The following is an 18,816-nucleotide window of genomic DNA, read 5'->3' on the forward strand; positions in this document are numbered from 1 at the left end:
ATATTATATATTTATATCCCCAGAGGAATCTTTTTATATATGTGTATGTATATACACACAAAGAGAATAAATATGCATTCCATTTCACTTATTTACTTCTACAATTGTTGTTGTTGTTGTTGTTGTTGAGTTGTTTCAGTCATGTTTGACTCTTTGTGACCTTATTTGGGTTTTTCTTGGCAAAGATACTGGAGTGCTTTGCCATTTCCTTCTCCAGCTCATTTTATAGATGAGGAAGTGAGACAACCAAGGTTGCCTCAATTAGTAATTGCCTAGGGTCATATAGTTAGTAAGTAAGTGTCTGAGGTCAGATTTGAACTCAGGTCTTCCTGACTCCAAGTCTGTTACTCTATCCACTGTGCCACTTAGCTGCCCCTGCTACAATTATTAGGGAATAATTTCCTCATGATTTTCAAGCTACTGTCAATAGCCTATGTTTCAAATAGCATTTAATATAAGAAAATTCTAACATAATAAAAGAATTCCAATAGACTTTTTGAGCTCAGTATACTGCAAGGGGAATTGACCTACTAAAGCTTGTGAAACCAATGATATAAGCTGAATGCTGAATACAAACACTTAAGTATATACTTCAGTTTTAGTCCTCAAAAGATCTAGTTTCATTACTCTTGGTATTCCTCATCTTTTAGTACATAGTCACTTCTGAACTTAGCTAGGATGGTCCCCAGACAATCAATGTATGTAGTTTGTCAACAAGGCAATCTTTGGACTATTTTCCTTGAGTTTGCTCTCCATTGGCATAGACTTTGAGAACCCAGGGCCAATGATATGTTACAGTGAAATCACAGATTTATAAAGTATTAGAAAAAAGTAAGTTATTGTGTAGCCAGAACTTGTAATAAAGGGGTTTTAGGTTAAAGGCTTAATTAGTTTAATTTTCTAATTGTTAATGGTCTATTATTGTTTTCCATTAAATGTCATTGCAAATGTTTTTTACCAGATTAGTTAAGTAATAATCATTTCAGAAGCATTAGAATATCATACATAGTCATTCAAAACCTATTGAAAAGATTTAAATATGATTGGCAATTTAAAAGTTGAAAATTTTATTTAAGAAGATCACCTAGAAAGCTTAATATATTATATGTTGTAATATATTAATAAATATTTTTTAAAACTTATGAGAAAATTTTATGTGCCATAAAATACTGAAACAAACTCAAAATTGATGAACTCAAGGATTTAATATACATGAAAATGGAAGTTAGTTTAACTATAGAGCCCTACCCTAAAGCCTTATTAAAATAAAGTTCACAGTAATGAAAAATTTGCATTGTAAAAATTGACATAAAAGATAAATAAATCAAACTGTCAGATCTGTTAACTTTAATATAATAATTTATGTGGGTGCTCATTGAAAACTATTAAGTACTATAAACATGCAAGATTTTATTATTCCTTTCAGCTTAAATGTTCACTCAAGGGTTTGATCTGTCACTAAAAATTAATTACCCATGGTAAATTTTTTCTTTAAAAAATTAGTATGTTTTCCCATTGATACATTTGTTAGTTGGACCTTATTTCAGTATAATGAGCTCCTGGTGAGGAAACTCCCCTTACCAATGCAGATCAACAGCTCTTCTGTAGTGTTACAGTGTTAGAGAATTGTTGGGGGTCCTGAGTAGTTAAGTGACTTGCCCAGAGTGAGTCAGAAATTGGTTAATATGTAAAAGTATAGGCACATGTGTATATACATACATATATGGATGTATAAAAATATATAGTATATACACATAATATATTATATTCATTATATGTATATATGTATGTGTATGTATACACATACACGTGCATATGTATATATGTGTATGTGTATATATATATATATATATATATATATAAAAATTTATATTCAGTTCTTGAACTTAGGACTACCTCACTCCAAGACCAGGTCTATATTCATGTGCCATCTCCTTTTCTTATATTTATTTATAAGCCCTAATCATATTAATTATATAAGAAAAAATAGAAAACCATGTCCTTTCATTCCAGCTTAGAGAAAATATCAAAATGAGGAATAAGCAACATTTAGAGAACAGAAACAAAAGATAACCCAGGATATCACAAAGGTGGCTCTTTCAAGCAAGTTAATAAGCAAATAAGGTGAACTGTTGGCAATTCAGTCCTTTTCTAATAAAGTGATAAAAGTAGATAAAAAAATTATGCCACATGCAGTTTTGTTGTACAGGAGAGCTACAGAATTATATAATTTATGCAAATATTCAATATCTACAGGAGTATAATGGTCTGCCTGGGGTAGTGGTAGCTTAACCACTTATTTGGCATTTGGATTACTATGTCAGGTATGTTGTAAAAAGAATTGTTTTTTAGATATGGGTGGGACTCCATGGCCTTTGAGATTCTTTTCTCCTCTGAGATTCTGTAAAATTAAATACATTTTGCTCACGTAAATTACATATGTATCTTTTATTTATTTTGTTTCTAAAAATTGATTGGTTGCTATCTAAGGATTAGCCTGAGAGTCAGGCAAGACTTGAAATATTTGAGCCCAAGATCGAGGTCGACTGTATAATAAAAATACAGTTATCATCCTTATAAAAAAAGGCAGTTTTCATTTACTCGGAATCTGTGCAAGTATGTTTAAGGGTTAAAATGAAAATATTTTAAATCTCTAATTCTCAATTAGTCTCTATTCTTTTACAGCAAATGTCAAGGATAGTTTCCTTGTACATTCACATCTATAGTTTTTATCAAATTGTCTAGTGAACAGTGTATAAATTTCAATGCTATATTAATGTATTTATTCTGTGTATATTCTTTCTTTTAGCTGGATCATCGGTACAATGAATTCAAATTGCATGCAATTATGTCTGAACATAAAAAGACAATCACTGCAATTTCTTGGTGTCCCCACAACCCTGACATCTTTGTGAGTGGCAGTGCAGATCACTTAGTCATCATTTGGAATGTGGCTGAGCAAAAAGTTGTTGCAAAACTTGACAATATAAAAGGTATTTTCAAAAAAGGAGTTTACTTATTGAATGGATATTAGTTTTCCATTGACAAATACCAGTGAACTTTAAAATTTAAAGGAAAATGGTACCTAATTTTGTGAAAATTGATTTAATACTAAGTCTATATTTCTTTCATATCACATTGGATTTATGTTATATTGTAATTACCTTATTTTTCTTCCTAACATGAGGACAGTTAAGGCACACAAATTATTCTTGCTCATGTGAGGAGGTAAGAATTGCTTTTCTTTCTCCCTGATTCAGACATCCTACTGATTGATAGCTAGCACTGAAAGTGATGGAGTCAAGGATTCCTCATCATGAACTCATTCTAAAGTGAAGCTCAAAGCCACAGGCTATAAACTTTCTTCACCTTTCTCAATTCCAAGGCAGAAAGGAGCACCTCATGGTTGTGGCTGCAGGAGAGTGGGGGTCCTGGTCACAGTGTCAGGGCCAAGAAGAGTATTAACATATGAGGTTACTGGGGAACAAGCTCTCTTTCTGCATAAAGACCAGAGAGCACAGGCTGGGAAAGCAGTGAAGATACCTCTTCTTATATCATAATGCCTTGAAAGAACCTGAAACCTACAGACACCTCCCCCACACCCCCGAACTGGCTCTGAAAACAGCAACACAGAAAACCTGAAGCTTGGAACAATGCCCTCTTCACTCCAGGGATAGAGCCCAACTTTAACATAAAGTGAAAAGTCAAGAAATAGGCTGGGAAATTAGCAAAAACAAAACAAAACAAGAACCTGAAGATAAAGTTACTATGGTGGCAGGGAAGATCAAGATACAAATTTAGAAGAAGACAACAATGTCAAAACAGCTACAAAGCAAAGCTTCAAAGAAAAAAAATGTAATTTATACACAAGCCGAATAAGAATTCCTGGAAGAGCTCAAAAAAGAAATTTAAAAATAAGATAAGAGAAGTAGAGGGGAAAAAAGGGAAAAGAAATGAGAGAGATGCAAGAAATTATGAAAAGAGTGCTAACAATTTGGTAAAAGAGGCACAAAAATACTGAAAAAATAACACCTTAAAAATGGAATTGGCCAAATGGTAAAAGAAGTACAAAAATTAATTGAAGAAAAGAACTCCTTAAAAAAGTAGAATTGTGCAAATGGAAAAAAAAAAAGGTACAAAAGTTCACTGAAGAAAAGAATTCCTTAAAAATTAGAATTGGGCAAGTAGAAGCTAATGAATCCATGAGATGTCAAGAAACAATAAAACAAAATTAAAAGAATGAAAAATAGAAGAAAATTAAAATATCTCATTGGAAAAACCTGAACAATATATAAAAGAGAAATATATTTTTAAAAACATTTTATTTTTTCCACGTTACATGTAAAAAATTTAATATTCATTTTGTTTTGTTTTGTTTTGTTTTGTGGGGCAATGAGGGTTAAGTGACTTGCCCAGGGTCACACAGCTAGTAAGTGTCAAGTGTCTTAGGTTGGATTTGAACTTAGGTCCTCCTGAATCCAGGGCTGGTGCTTTATCCACTTTGCCACCTAGCTGCCCCCTTTTTGTTTTTTTTTTTTGTTTTGGTTTGTTTTTTTGAATATTTGTATTTAAAAACTTTGATTTCCAAATTCTCTCCCTCTCTTCTCCCCTCTTTTAAAAGACTTGATATTGGTTATACATGTGGAGTTATGTAAAACATATTTCCATATTAGTCATGTTGTAAAAGAAAAAAACAGTCCAAAAAACAACCCAAGAAAAATAAATCCATTTTCAATATATATATTAACATTCTATCAGTTCTTTATGTGGAAGTGGATAGCATTTTTCATCATAAGTCCTTTGAAATTGTCTTGGAACACTGCACTGCTGAGAATAGATGAGACAGAACAAGACATTCCATTTAAAATAGCTACAGACAATATAAAATCCTTGGTAGTCTACCTGCCAAAACTAATCCAGGAACTACATGAATACAATTAGAAAACTCTTCACACAAAAAAATTCAGATTTAAATAACTAGAGAAGTATTAATTGCTCATGGGCAGGCCAAACCAATGCAATAAAATAGATATTTTAATAAAATAGATATATTAATAAAATAAAATATTAATATTAATAATATTTATATTATTATATTAAATAATAATATTATAATAATAAAATTATAATAATTATATTTAATAATATTAATATATTAATATATAATAAAATAGATATATTAATAAAATAGATATATTAATAAAATAAAATATTTTGACAAAATAAAGCATTTATTCCTATAAAAATACTAGAAAGCATAGGAATAAATGGAGCTTTCCTTAAAATGATAAGTGGTGTCTATCTAAGACCATCAGCAAGCATTATCTATAATGGGATTATATAAACTAGAAGTCTTCTCAATAAGATCAGGGTGAAGCAAGCATGCCCATCATCACCACTGTTATGCCGTATCATACTAGAAATTGTAGGGGCCAAATTTAATATGGGGAGAGTTAATTGGGTGGCTCTCCATAATATTGGGGTTCAGAAAATAATGAGGGACCTCTCGGTCCAAAGTTTCCTCCCCTCTGAACTGCCTCTTTAGTTATTTCTCCTAGGCCAGTAAGAAAGGAGATTAACAGCTTCTTTTCCACAGATAGTTCAGGTTTTATTAATGGGAACAAAATACACAGTAAAGGTGAAATTAATTAAGGGAATAGGGAAAGAGGAAAATGGATAATCTTCCTAACTCTAGCAAAGGCCTATACAATCTACCAACTAGCTTCCAGTTCAGCTAATTAAAAAAGCGGGATTTTATTAACTCACCACTAGGGGTCCGTAATTTCTATGGGAGTCAGCTGTGCAGCCAGTCTCCAGTCCACTCTGAAAGCTCCTCCAAGGCCAGTACTACCCCCTTCCTATTACGGGTCCCTTTTTCTACTTTTTTCTCGCTCCCCCAAAGGGGAGGTCCTTCAGGTTGTGTGGCTGAGACTGGTCCCCTGTTGATGACGCAGTCCACAGCCTCTGAGGACACCCCTTCTCAGGGTTGGCCAAGTTAAACTAGGTTTAACAGGGCTGGACAGGTGTGGCTAAAAATCTAATCATTTTAAGTGGGTACTTAGCAGTTTCTCATTCACACCCAATTCAAACACTACTAAGTCAATCAGGTGGGACCCCTGGGCATCTGCCAAATTCCATTATTTTACCACAAAATAATGGCTATTCCTATAAGAGAAGAAAAAGAAGTTGAAGGAATTGGAATAGGCAATGATGAAACAAAACTATCACTCTTTGTAGACAATATGATGGTATACTTACAGAATCCTAGGGAATCAGCTAAAAAACGAAGTGGAAATAATTAACAACTTCAGCAAAGTTGCTGGAAGGAAAATAGACACACAGAAACCATCATTTCTGTCTCTTCCCAACAAAATCCATGAAGATGAGATAGAATAAGAAATTTCATTTAAAATAACTAGAGACAATATAAAATCCTCGGTAGTCTACCTGTCAAAATTAATCCAGGAACTATATGAATGCAATTACAAAACTCTTCACACGAAAAAAGTCAGATTTAAATAACTAGAGAAGTATTAATTGCTCATGGGTAGGCCAAGCCAATGTAATAAAAATGACAGTTCTATCTAAATGAATTTACTTATCCAGTGCCACTCCAGTCAATCAGAAATATTTTATAGAGCTAGAAAAAAATATCAAAATTCAACAAATGTTCAAGAATATCAAGGGAATTAATTTTTAAAAATATGAAGGAAGGTAGCCTAGCAGTGCCAGACCTCAAACTGTATTACAAAATGGTAATCATCCAAGCAATCTGGTGCTGGCTAAGAAATGGAGTTTGGGATCAAGGGCATAGATTGGGTACACAATACACAGTAGTAAATGACTCTAGCAATCCAGTGCTTGACAAATCCAAAGATTCATGCTTTTGGGAAAGAGTTCATTGTTTGACACAAATTGCTGGAAAAACTGGGAAGCAGTTTTAGCAGAAACTATGTATGGACCAAAATCTCATACCATTTACCAAGATAAGGTAAAATTTGGTTCATTTAATATATATATATGTACACACACACACAGGGTGATATAATAAGCAAATTAGGGGAGCATGGAAAATTTCACCTGTCGAATTTATGGACGGGGAAGAATTTATGACCAAACAAAAGATAGAGCATCATGGGATAGAAAATGGATACTTTTGATTACATTGAATCTAAAAGGTTTTGCACAAACAAGACCAATGCATCCAATAATTGAAAGAAAGCAGAAAACTAGGAAAAATTTTACAGCAAGTTTCTCTTTTAGGAGCCATTAAGCTTCATTTTTCACATATATAGAGAATTGACTCAAATTTATAAGAATAGAATTGATAAATTGTCAAAGGATATGAACAGGCAGTTTTCAGAAGAAGAAATCAAAGTTATCTGTTGTCATATTAAAAAAAAGTTCTAAATCACTGTTGATTAGAGAAATGCAAATTAAACAACTCTGAGATACCACTTCATACCTATCAAATTGGCTAATATGATAGAAAAGGGACATGACCCTGGAGAAGCATAAAAAGTTAAACAGGAAAAAGACTTCATGAGGGATATTAAAAGATCAAACTGTTAACATTCCTATATGGGAAGATAATACAGAGGACACAGGTCTGAACTGAATATGAAGGGAAGTTATGTTTTGTTCTTTGTGGGGTGTCTTATGTATGGGGCCGGATTTGGGCTTGGGGCCTCCTGGGTCCAGGGCTGGTGCATTGTCCACTGTGCCACCTAACTAACCCATAATGACATCCTTAAAATAGGGTTGAGGTGTAGGAGAAATAGACTGGGGGAGGGGGAAGGGGAGAGATGGTCTGGGGAGAGGTTGTTCATATGAAGGAAACAAGAAAAAAGCTTATGGAGGGGAGGGGAAGAGGGGGAAGGAATTGGGGAGTGAGTGAACCTTAACATCATCAGAATTGACTCAAAGAAGGACTAACATACATACTCAAGTGGGTATAGTAATATATTTTGCCCTGAGGGAGGGGAGGGAAATAAGGGGGGGGGGAAGGAGGGAAGGGCAGATTCTGGGAGAGAGTAGTAAAAAGCAAAATACTTTCAAGGAAGGTGAAGACGTTCTGCATAACGGCACAAGTATGAAATATTGAATTGCTTGATTTCATAGGGAGGGTTGAGGAGAGAGGGAGGAAGAAAATTTGGAACATAGAATTAGCTCAAAGACCTTAAACTCATCAGAGTTGGCTCATGGAGGGAATAATATTCACACCCAGTTGGGAGGAGTAATCTATTTAACCTTACGGGAAAGTATGAGGGGAAGAGGATAAGGAAGGAAGGGTGAAAAAAAAGGGAGTGCAGAGTAGGGGAGGGGACAGTCAGAAGTAAAATACTTTTGAGGAGGAATAGTTTAAAAGAAGATGGAAAATAGAGTAAATATCATGGGAAGGGAATAGGATGGAGGGAAATAGTTATGATGACTTTGCTGGGCTAATACAAAGAAAATTCTTTGTCAAGTTTAAGGTACATTATTTAGGGTATGATGAACAGGATACTATTAGAAAAACCTGGAAAGACCTACATGAACTGAAGCAGAGTGAAATGCACTGTATACAAAATAACAGCAATAGTGTAAAATGATCTGCTGGGAAGCATGTGGTTATTTTCAGCAAGGCAATGGTCCAATATAACCCTGAAGGACTATGAAAATGGCAACCCATCTACAGAGAAAGAAGTGATAGTATCTGAAATAGATGGAAACACATTTTTTTTTTCTTTTCTTTTTTGGTGAGGCAATTGGGGTTGGGTGGCTTGCCCGGGGTCATGTGGCTGGTGGGTGTTGGGTGTGTGGGGCCGGATTTGGGCTTGGGTGCTCCTGGTTCCAGGGCCGGTGCTCTGTCCGCTGCACCACCTAGCTGCCCCTGGAAACACATTTTTTAAAAAAATGTTTTTTCTCTTTGACAATTCCTCAGTCTGAAGTTTTGGGAGTTTTTTGACTGTTTTTTTCTCACAACCTAGCTAATGTGGGAATGTTTTCCATGACTACTCATGTATAATTTATTTTGAAATGCTTGAGTTCTAGTGGGTGGGGGTGGGAATAGAGGAGGAAGAGAAGTTGGAACAATTTTTTTTTAAAAATTGATGTTAAAATTTGTTTTTACATATATTTTGGAAAATAAAATTCTATTCTAAGAGTGGAAAAAAAAAAGAAAAGGGACATGACAAATGTTGGAGGGGATGTGGAAAATTAGGGACATTAATACAAGATTTATGGAGTTGTGAATTGATCCAACCATTCTAAAGGAGCAATTTTGAACTATGCACAAGGGCTAAAAAACTATGCATACCCATTGACCCAGCAATACCACTACAAGGTCTATATCCAAAAGAAAGCAAAGAAAAAAGTACATGGATTTTTATGTACAAAAATATTTTCAGTAGCAAAATGATTGAAGACATTTCCAAGGGACTTATGATAAAAAATGCTGTCTATCCACCTTCAGCAAAAGAACTGAAGGAGTGTGAATGTAGATCAAAGCATACTTTATAAACTTCCTACATTTTTCTTTTTTTGGGGGGGGGATTTGCATTTTCTTTTGCAACATGGTTAATGTGGAAATGCTTTGCATGACTGCATATGTATAACCTATACCAAATTGCTTGCCTTCACAAGGAGGGGAGACAAGAGGGAAGGAGAGAATTTGGAAGTAAAAATTTTGAAATAAATCAATGTTAATATTTTTTACATGTAATTGAGGGAAAAAATAAAATTAAATGTTAAAAAAGATAGTTATCCTGTCCTTTCTATGACTTTTATTTTCCAGACTGAAAATCCCCAGTTCTAGAAAAGTCATCTTGAGCATAGCCCTGGAATATCTAACTCTGGGGTCCCTGTTTACAAGGGAGGCAAAGTGAGGCCAGAATAGGCATGGACTGGGATAATAGAGAGGAGATACGAGGATCATAAATCTGGAGCTGGAAGGAACCTTCCAGATCATTGCATTCTAACCCCCTCCTTTTCAAGGTGTGGATACTGAAGCACAAAAAGGTGTGTGACTTATGCAAGGACAATAGAGGAAAGGAAAGGGCCAAAGGAAGGAATTTTAATGTTCTAGGTCCCAGAGGTGCTACATTCAAGTTCTTTTTAATTTTTTTTTATTTTATAATTTTTTTTTTTGGTGGGGCAATGAAGTGATTTGCCCAGGGTCACACAGTTAGTAAGTGTCAAGTGTCTGAGGTCAGATTTGAACTCAGATCCTCCTGAATCCAGGGCCTTGCACCACCCAGCTGCCCCCAGTCAAGTTCTAAGTAATGGTGAGATTTAAGATCTGGATGTGTAGGTGGTTGAAGTTTGGTAGATACAGAAATTGTACAGTTTCTAAGGTCTTATTCTACATATGTGCTTACCACCTCTATGCAATCAAAATCGGGATATTCTTTAAATGTGATTTACTTTTGGTTTAATCAGATTTTAAGCTTCAACTATCAAGGCTTAAAACTACACTAAGACACACTGTATTCAATGTTACAAAATAAAGTTTCAGGAAGTAATAACTGCAAATAAAATTGCATTGTTTATTTACTTAATCGGACTATTTATCTTTTATCCCAGTCTTTTTTTTTTTTTTAACTCTCTTCCAGGAATACCTACTTCCATTAGCTGGTGCTGGAATGCGGGAGACACTGTGGCATTTGTTTCCCACAGAGGCCCACTGAATATTTGGACTATTTCAGGACCAGATATAGGTGTGACTGTGCACAAAGAGGCCCATGGCTTCTTATCCGATATTTGTCTCTTCAGATGGCATCCCCAAAAAAGAGGAAAACTTGTGTTTGGACATACTGATGGGAGCCTCTCGATTTTTCAGCCAGGTAAACATTTAGATATTTAAATACTATCAGAACTATACGTCGTGGAGCTTAGTAATATTTAATCACTCTGACAGACCAGTAGAGTAGTCTTAGTACAACTGCTCTCTCCTGGCCTCTTTTTAAGTTTTCTTCTGCTAAGAATGATTTTCTCTTGCCTCCCTTCTTGATGTTTTATTGGAGATGCTAAGTAAAGTATCTCGTAACAGTATTTTATTATCATCAAGAATAGAATTCTTTGAATTTAAAAAAACAACTTGAAGTTTAGTGTTTTCTTATTCTGTTTTTTTTTTTTTTAAATTTCTGTTCCCCTTGTTTTTTCTCATTATGGGCCCAAAGTCACAATGTTTTAATAACTTTTTAAAAATTATTTTTCTTTATTTTTCACCATTTATGAGATTTGATTTTTTATATGTAATATAAATTCAGTTCCTATATATACTGTATATGATGATATGGTTTTATCAATTAAAAACAAAAAATAAACGCATTATTAAATATTGAACCCCCTTTGTGAATTTGGGCCCACCCTGTATTTATGGCTATATGTTATAAACTTAAGCTTGGACATGCTAGCATGGATATGAAATACTTAATGAGAAAGAACCAAGAGATCATGCCCTTTCTTGCCCACCGGTCATCATCCTACTTCTATTTTGTTTCATACCTCTTCCACTGTTTGTGTCACCAGGCCTAACTCATTATGCAGTTTAGAGCCCATAAATCTGCCAGCAGAAGCAATGTTGTGACTTTTATTGTCCTTCCTAGGAATGTGGCTGGTTACATAGCACTTTGCCCCATCCCTTTTTATGCACAAGAGACCCTAGGCTTGTGTAACCCTAGGTTACACTGAGAAGCAGAAATCCCACTACCTATCAAACTACCAGTTCATTCATTCACTTGACAAATATGCTATGTATGAAACACTGTAGAGGACACAAGGGTGAATAACATCCCCCCCATGCTAATTTACATTTACTATTACAAGAAGTATATACATTCAGTATTCCACAAAAACAATTGATTTACTTTTCCGCTTTTTTCTTATTCTTTGAATGTCATTATTGGTATAGTAGTAAGAATATTGAACTTAGAATCAGAAGACTGAGCTTTCAATCTTGGTTCTGACACCTGCTAGCTATGTGACTGTGAACAAATTATTTCCCATTTCTGAGTCTGAGAGAAAGAAAGAGAAAAAGAAAAAAATTGTGCCAAAAATTGTGCCCAACACTATGCTATGTGCTAGGGCTACAGATACAAAATTAAGGCAGTGCTTGACCTCACAGAGTTTACATTCTAATAGGGGAAGGAAAATGATAGGTTTGATTTATTTGGTTGATTCAAGAACTGGAAAGTAGAAGTAGGGTAGGGAAAAAGACAGGAGGTTCATGATTGCTGTGGAGGAGAAGATGGGAAATGAAGTATTTCTGTAGCTTGGAACCAGAGGCATTAGGCAACTTAGGTAACCACTAATCAGGTTATCTGGACCCCAAGTATTTGTAATAATACTTGTACTTTATTCATAAGTTTGCTGGGAATGAAGCATTTAGTGGAATAAAGCTTTTTTTCTATAAGTTTATAACTCTTAACTGACTTCACATGCTTTTGACCACTAATTTCTGGCTACATCCTAGAAACAAGTTATGTATGGTAGTAGAGGGAAAAGTACTGCTATAAACTTCAAGGACAGAAGCCTGTAAATGAGGAGATGGGGAAATCATCATTTCTTGTTTTTTAAGAAAGTATACAAAATGGGGGCAGCTAGATGGTGCAGTGGTAAAGCACCGGCCCTGGATTCAGGAGGACCTGAGTTCAAATCCGGCCTCAGACACTTGACACTTACTAGCTGTGTGACCCTGGGCAAGTCACTTAACCCTCATTGCCCTGCAAAAAAAAAAAAAAGAAAGAAAGAAAGTATACAAAAAGCAGACAAACCTCAAGCTTCTGATTTTCCCTGTGAACAGAGGAAAATAAGGGTAAACAATGTGCTTGTCAGTTTGTCAGTTCTTCAGGAAAGTTTCTAGCAAGAAAGACAGGATTATTATTCTTACTTCCAGCAAGTATGACCCAGGGAGAACTGCAGTCGCTGTCATAGAATTGTGTAGTGTTTGTATTTCTGCTACCTACCCAAAGTGACTCATCCACCTTTAAAGTGCAGCTCTGCTTATACTCCTAGAAGAGCAGATAATTTGGGTTTGGGGAATGCCTTCAGATTTCCCAGGTTATCAAAGAGAATGAATGTTTACCTTAAGGAAAAAGAAAAATAGAGGGTTTCAAAATGAAAACAAAGAAGAAAAAAAGATTAGAAGAAAGAGGGAAATCCTGACTTGTATATGAGGTCAGAGAGTAGAAGAATGCAACATAGGAGAGAGAAAGGGAAATAGAAACTCGCAAGACTTGAAGCTTAGTAATAGATAGCCATCAGATGCTTCCCACAGAGGAAGCTGCTTCTTGTCCTTCAAAGAATCATGATGTGGATTCATAGATTTGGGGGCACTTATTCAGCGGCAGTAAGAGAAAGAAGGGATGACTCATTGTTGAGAGTACTGGGGCAGCCATTTGCCAAGCCCATAATATCAGAGTGTCCTGCTGTATCCCCAAGGCATATATATATCCAGGACCTGATAGAGAATCTCCCAATACTTGTCAATCTGGCTGACTATGAACAACTTCTAGTTGATTCACATTGCTAAAGAAATCTCAGGAAAGAAAATGAGGATGTTAGGGGCAAAGATATTTTGTTTGTTTGTTTTTTTCATTGTTGCTGTTAATTGAATGCTAGAACTTCTGACGAGAAATGCATATTTGGAAAATGAGCAGCTGGTATAGAAGATGACATCTGAGAGTAGGATCTGGATTTTGTTGGACCACAATTTAAAATATAGGAAAAACTGGCTTCTGATCAGAGATTGATTACATCTGATAAGTGTTAATAAGAATGTATTTGCATAGAGCCTTTCAAATGTAATTAAATGCCCTTTAAACTGAAAGGGAAAATAGAAAACTGTCTCCCCATTGCCACAAAATGAGAAACCAGATACTAGCTACAATGGAAAAAGAATATCAGTAGAGTTGGCAAGGCAATTCATAGTAGGAAAAATCCAAGAAAGGAGCCAGAAATTAAAGCCATGGCCTCATGACTCCATATAAATATTCAAAATATGAATAACAAGCAAAATGAACTAGAGATCCTTATATCAAGAGGCAAATTTGGACTTATAGATATCATTGAAACTTGGTAGGATAAAATATATGGCTCTGGATTTATGGTATAACTCAATCAAAAGGAACAGGATAGGTAACAAGCTGTGTAGGTGTTTGTGGAAGTATAATATCATGTATATATTATATATTAAGAAGATATGAAGGAGACACATAGTAGACAGTGTTTGGGTCTGGACCAGTGAAGGTGGAAATGGAACTGTTTAGCAGTAGCAGATCCCCCATTTTCCCACAGAGCAATAAACATCCAAACAGTTTGGTATTAGACAAGAAATAGAGTGGTTGATTGGTGGAATACATTAGGTACTCAATACAGAGAAGCATATGAGCCCAGTAACCCAGAGTTACTCCCAGCTACTGGGGCAAGGACTCACTATTTTGGGAAAACTGCAAAGTCGTCTGGCACAGCCTAAGCATAGACCAACATCTCACATTGCATACCTAAGATAATGGGTACACGATTTAGATAGAAGGGTGATATCATAAGCAAATTAGAGGAACATGGGAAAAAAGTCATCTGTCAGATTTATCAGTTGAAGAAGAGTTCATGACAAACAAGAGATAGAAGGGACCACAAGAGTTAGGACAAATTCAGTCATGGGTTTTGTCATCTTTTTTATCATTATACTTGTGGGTTCTTTTTCTTTTTCCTTTATGTAAGAATATTCAGCAAAGTCTCTTTTTAAAGTTGTATTGATATGTTTTATTTTTACACTGCAAACATTTATGGATATCTCTTACCCCATGAGAGATGTCATGTAATAGAGTGGAACAGTTAATTATAACAAATAATTCATTGATCTCATCTGAAAGTACATGCAGTATTCTATATCTGTAGCACTTCCCTCTATTTTCAAAGTCAACTGAAACCTTTTTTCTTTCCTGCATGCTCCCTAAACCCATTGAAAAATAAAAGAAAAACAAATTTCTCATAACAAATTATACATAGTCAAGCAAAACACATTTCCTCAGTGACTATCTAAAAGTATATATGTCTCACTTGGCATTCCAAACCAGTCATGTCTCTATGGTGAATAGCATGGTTCATCATTAGGCCTCTATAATCACGAATAGCAACTGTATCATTCATACAAATTTCAAAGTGCTTTGTTTTTTACAGTGGTGTTATTATATACATTATCTTAAGATACAAGAGCTTTTTGGTAAGCTGCAAAGGTATTTGTCAGTTATTAATAGGATGTCATGTTAACCTAGGTAATTATTTTTCTTTGTTATCTCTTCTACCTATAAACTGCAGAGAGTGGAGATAGTTCTGTTTTTTCCACCCTTACAGTAAAAGGAGAAAAGACTCTCATTAGGTCCATAAAAGGCTTGCCAAACACAACAGGTATATTCACAATCTGAATATATTTACAGTGACAAATTCTTATTTCTCTGTACAACCAATGCTTCTCTAAATACATACATCTTCATGATTCTGTATACAAATGATTCATGGAGTACAGAGAACAGTAATCTGATGCAATTGTGAATGGTTATTTTTGTAAATAAATAGTTTCCCTTTTTTGAAAAAACAAATAGGTTCTAAGAATCAGAAACACGTTCTGAGACCTGAATCTCTTGAAGGAACGGATGAAGAGGATCCTGTTACCGATCTGGAATGGGACCCACTGTCCACTGACTATCTCCTTGTGGCAAATTTGCATAATGGCATTCGCCTTGTAGATTCTGAATCACTCTCTTGTATCACAACGTTTAATTTTCCCACGGCAGCAGTATCAGTCCAGTGCTTGGCCTGGGTTCCTACCGCCCCCGGGATGTTCATAACTGGAGGTAAGTGTCACTGAAGAGTTACTATTGAATTTATTGCACTCTGAAAAAAATCTGTCAGCCTTTGTTCTGATTAATTTGTATGTCTTTTTTTAAAACTTCATTGTCTATGGTACCTTTTATTTATTTTTGAAGGCAATTTGTACAAGTCTTAAAATGTTCTAAATTCTGTGCTTCTAAGATCTTTCTGAGGGAATACATAAATATGAAAAGGAAATAGTGATCTTTAGGAGTCTGAATTTTTATATCTTGATATTTAGACAAAAGTGAGATTAAAACCATTAGAGCACATCCTATGTTCCATTTGAATTTCATCCTCATAGCAAAGTGAAATTAGGACCGTACATGTTTTGGGGTCCATTCCCATGATACATGTAATTTCATCTCGAATTATCAAGTAAGTTAGAAGTATGTATGTGTGTGACTTTGCCAGATTAGTTCTGTTAAAGTCAGGTCTTGGCAGAATGAATACAGGAGGTCAATAAGTAGATAGGGGTTTCAGGGGTGGGGACTTTATAGGTTTCATTAATAAATTGGTCAGCCATGACCTAGGCCTGAGAACAGGCCCATGTTGAGTGCTGAGGGTGAGTTGACACTAGAAGGTCTTTTGAGTTTGAGATGTGACCAAGCTTTTGTTCTTCTAGCCTTGCTTTTAAGAATCTCAGGCCACCTGTATGCCATGATAGGGCATTAGAATAGCACTTTGGTAAAGACTTATTAAATTATAAAACCTTTTACTAGCTATATGTGTGTTTAAAGAAGATGTCATATATTCTGAGTTGTTTTAAGAAATTATGCTACTGCCTTTAAACTCTCTTTACCAGGTCATTCTTATGACTAGTTAGGCATCTTTAAGGCAGCTAGCTGCCCATGAATGTAGAACAGGTTTGTTATAAATAGGGACTCTGAGAACGAACCTCCAAGCTTGGCTTCATTAGTGATATGCCCAATATTTTCTAATATTTAACTTAATACAGTGAAGAAAATATGCATAATCCCTTTATGAAGTATGCTTATTATCTGGTATACACATCATAAAAATATGACTTTATCCTTTATGTGTTTTATTATTTTTAAATTTTACTTTTCTTTGTTTTTCTGTTCTTCTGCATTTCACATGGCTAGCATGAGGAGAAATAGCTGTGTATGGGGAAGGTAATTTCCTAAGCCAGAGATGGTAGAACACAAGAACTTTGATGAGAAGAGAGGGCCAGTTTGGCAGCAAGAAAGAAGGTTTGGAGGAACAAGAGGCAGAGGAGGATGGCGATCAAAGGTTTTCATTTCTTCTCCACCTGCCAAGTGCACTAGGCTCAGGAGGCTATGTCTCATCCATCTCGGTAGATTAGAAAGAGAAATAGGAAAGGAGGGACTTCTTGGTGTCTGGGGCTTATTTCTAAGTGAGACTGTCTATCAGGTATGTAATAGGGGAAAGATCAGATCCAAAGGAGTCAATAGATTAGAAAAAAACATGTAGACTTGGGGCTACAAACAGTACGTAATCAGCAAGATTTGTATATTGATTGAGAAGCTATTTTAAGCTATAGAGTAACAGAAAAAGGCTAAAGGAAGGAAAATGCTCTATTTGAAAGCTTTAGCTTACTTTAAAAGGAGATGTTTAAGTAAAGGAATGAAAAGCATTTAATAATAACAGTGGATCACATTTATTTACTATGTAAATATTTATTATTTACTTACTATGAGTCAGGCACTGTGCTAAGTGTTTTACAAATATGATATCATTTGATTCTCACAACAACCCTATTATTATTATTATGATGATGATGATGCTATTATTACCCCCATTTTATAGATGAGAAAACTGAGGCAAATACTAAGTAACATGTTCAGGGTCATGCAGCTAGTAAGTATCTGGGGTCAGATCTGACCTCAGGTCTTCCTGACTCCAGGCCTAACACTCTATCCACTGTCCCACCTAGCTACTTCACCATTTATAAACCACTTATTAGGGGCTAAGCCCTGGCTTAATGCTAGGAGACACAAATACAAAATCAAAGATAACTTCCATTTTCAAGGATTTTATATTCTTGCAGAGGGAAACAATACACATAGGGGAATAGTGGATAGGTAGGGGCACTAAAATGTAGAAAGTTACGGAGGCTGTGAGTGGAGCCACAGGGAAGTAATCTGACTTTCCTCCTTTCAGGAACAAATGCAGACTTGATTTTGATCATGATTCAAAACCTCAACCAGTGTTGGGGTTACTCAGGCAAAATTTCCACAGATGATAGGGCTGAAACCTCTAGAGTATTATTATATTTGGTCTGGGGGAAAAGATGGCCAGTGAATAGGGAGTAAAGTGAAATATGATGAGGGTCTCCCTGAAGTAGGGGGCCAGGTGAGAGACCAGGAGCCTCCGGGCAAATCCAGAGATTGAAAGGGTCTCACACCTCCAAGGAATGGTCTCTAGAGGATGGGTGGAGTATGTTCTACTCCAGGGAAGACTGTGGAGCAGATGGCCAGGAAATCGAGAGTGACTTTACATATACATACACACGTTTGTATATACATCTGTGTGTGTGTATATAAATTTATCATGTATATGTAATTGTTATATGTGTAAAGTGAGCTATGGTGATATGAATATATTATTGTACTACATTGTAAAAGTGATGTCAACAAAATACATTAAAAACCCTCTGTCATAATTTTTAAATTGTTTAATTACATTTCATATTTCTAAACTGGTCTTTACTGAAGGGAATTTTTCTTTTCTTACTAGATTCCCAAGTTGGAGTACTAAGAGTTTGGAACGTTTCAAGGTCAACACCTATTGAGAATTTTAAATTGAAGAAAACAGGATTTCATGTTTTACATGTACTTAATTCTCCCCCAAAGAAAAAATGTGAGTAAAAATGCATTATTTGATATGAAAATTTCTGGCTGATATCAAATGTAATAGCTGTTAATAAGTATCATGGGTTTATAAAGTGTCTCATGTTGGACTGAGTGACAGAAATAAATA

The 18,816-nt window shown here is 35.3% G+C and overlaps 1 protein-coding gene across 4 annotated transcripts in view; it reads left to right on the forward strand.

Moving 5' to 3' along the window:
• Positions 1–18,816, forward strand: part of WDR17 (WD repeat domain 17) — a 133,865-nt gene that overhangs the window by 40,899 nt on the left and 74,150 nt on the right. For 3 of the 4 annotated variants that reach the window (XM_043973473.1, XM_043973474.1, XM_043973476.1), the window contains exons 3-6: positions 2,810–2,993; positions 10,593–10,823; positions 15,585–15,836; positions 18,574–18,696. In XM_043973473.1, the coding sequence (XP_043829408.1) occupies positions 2,810–2,993; positions 10,593–10,823; positions 15,585–15,836; positions 18,574–18,696 (790 nt within the window). The remainder of the gene's footprint in view (positions 1–2,809; positions 2,994–10,592; positions 10,824–15,584; positions 15,837–18,573; positions 18,697–18,816) is intronic. The other variant, XM_043973475.1, reaches the window with a different exon arrangement.

This window comes from Dromiciops gliroides, chromosome 6 (assembly GCF_019393635.1).
Source record: "Dromiciops gliroides isolate mDroGli1 chromosome 6, mDroGli1.pri, whole genome shotgun sequence".
Taxonomy (NCBI): Eukaryota; Metazoa; Chordata; class Mammalia; order Microbiotheria; family Microbiotheriidae; genus Dromiciops; species Dromiciops gliroides.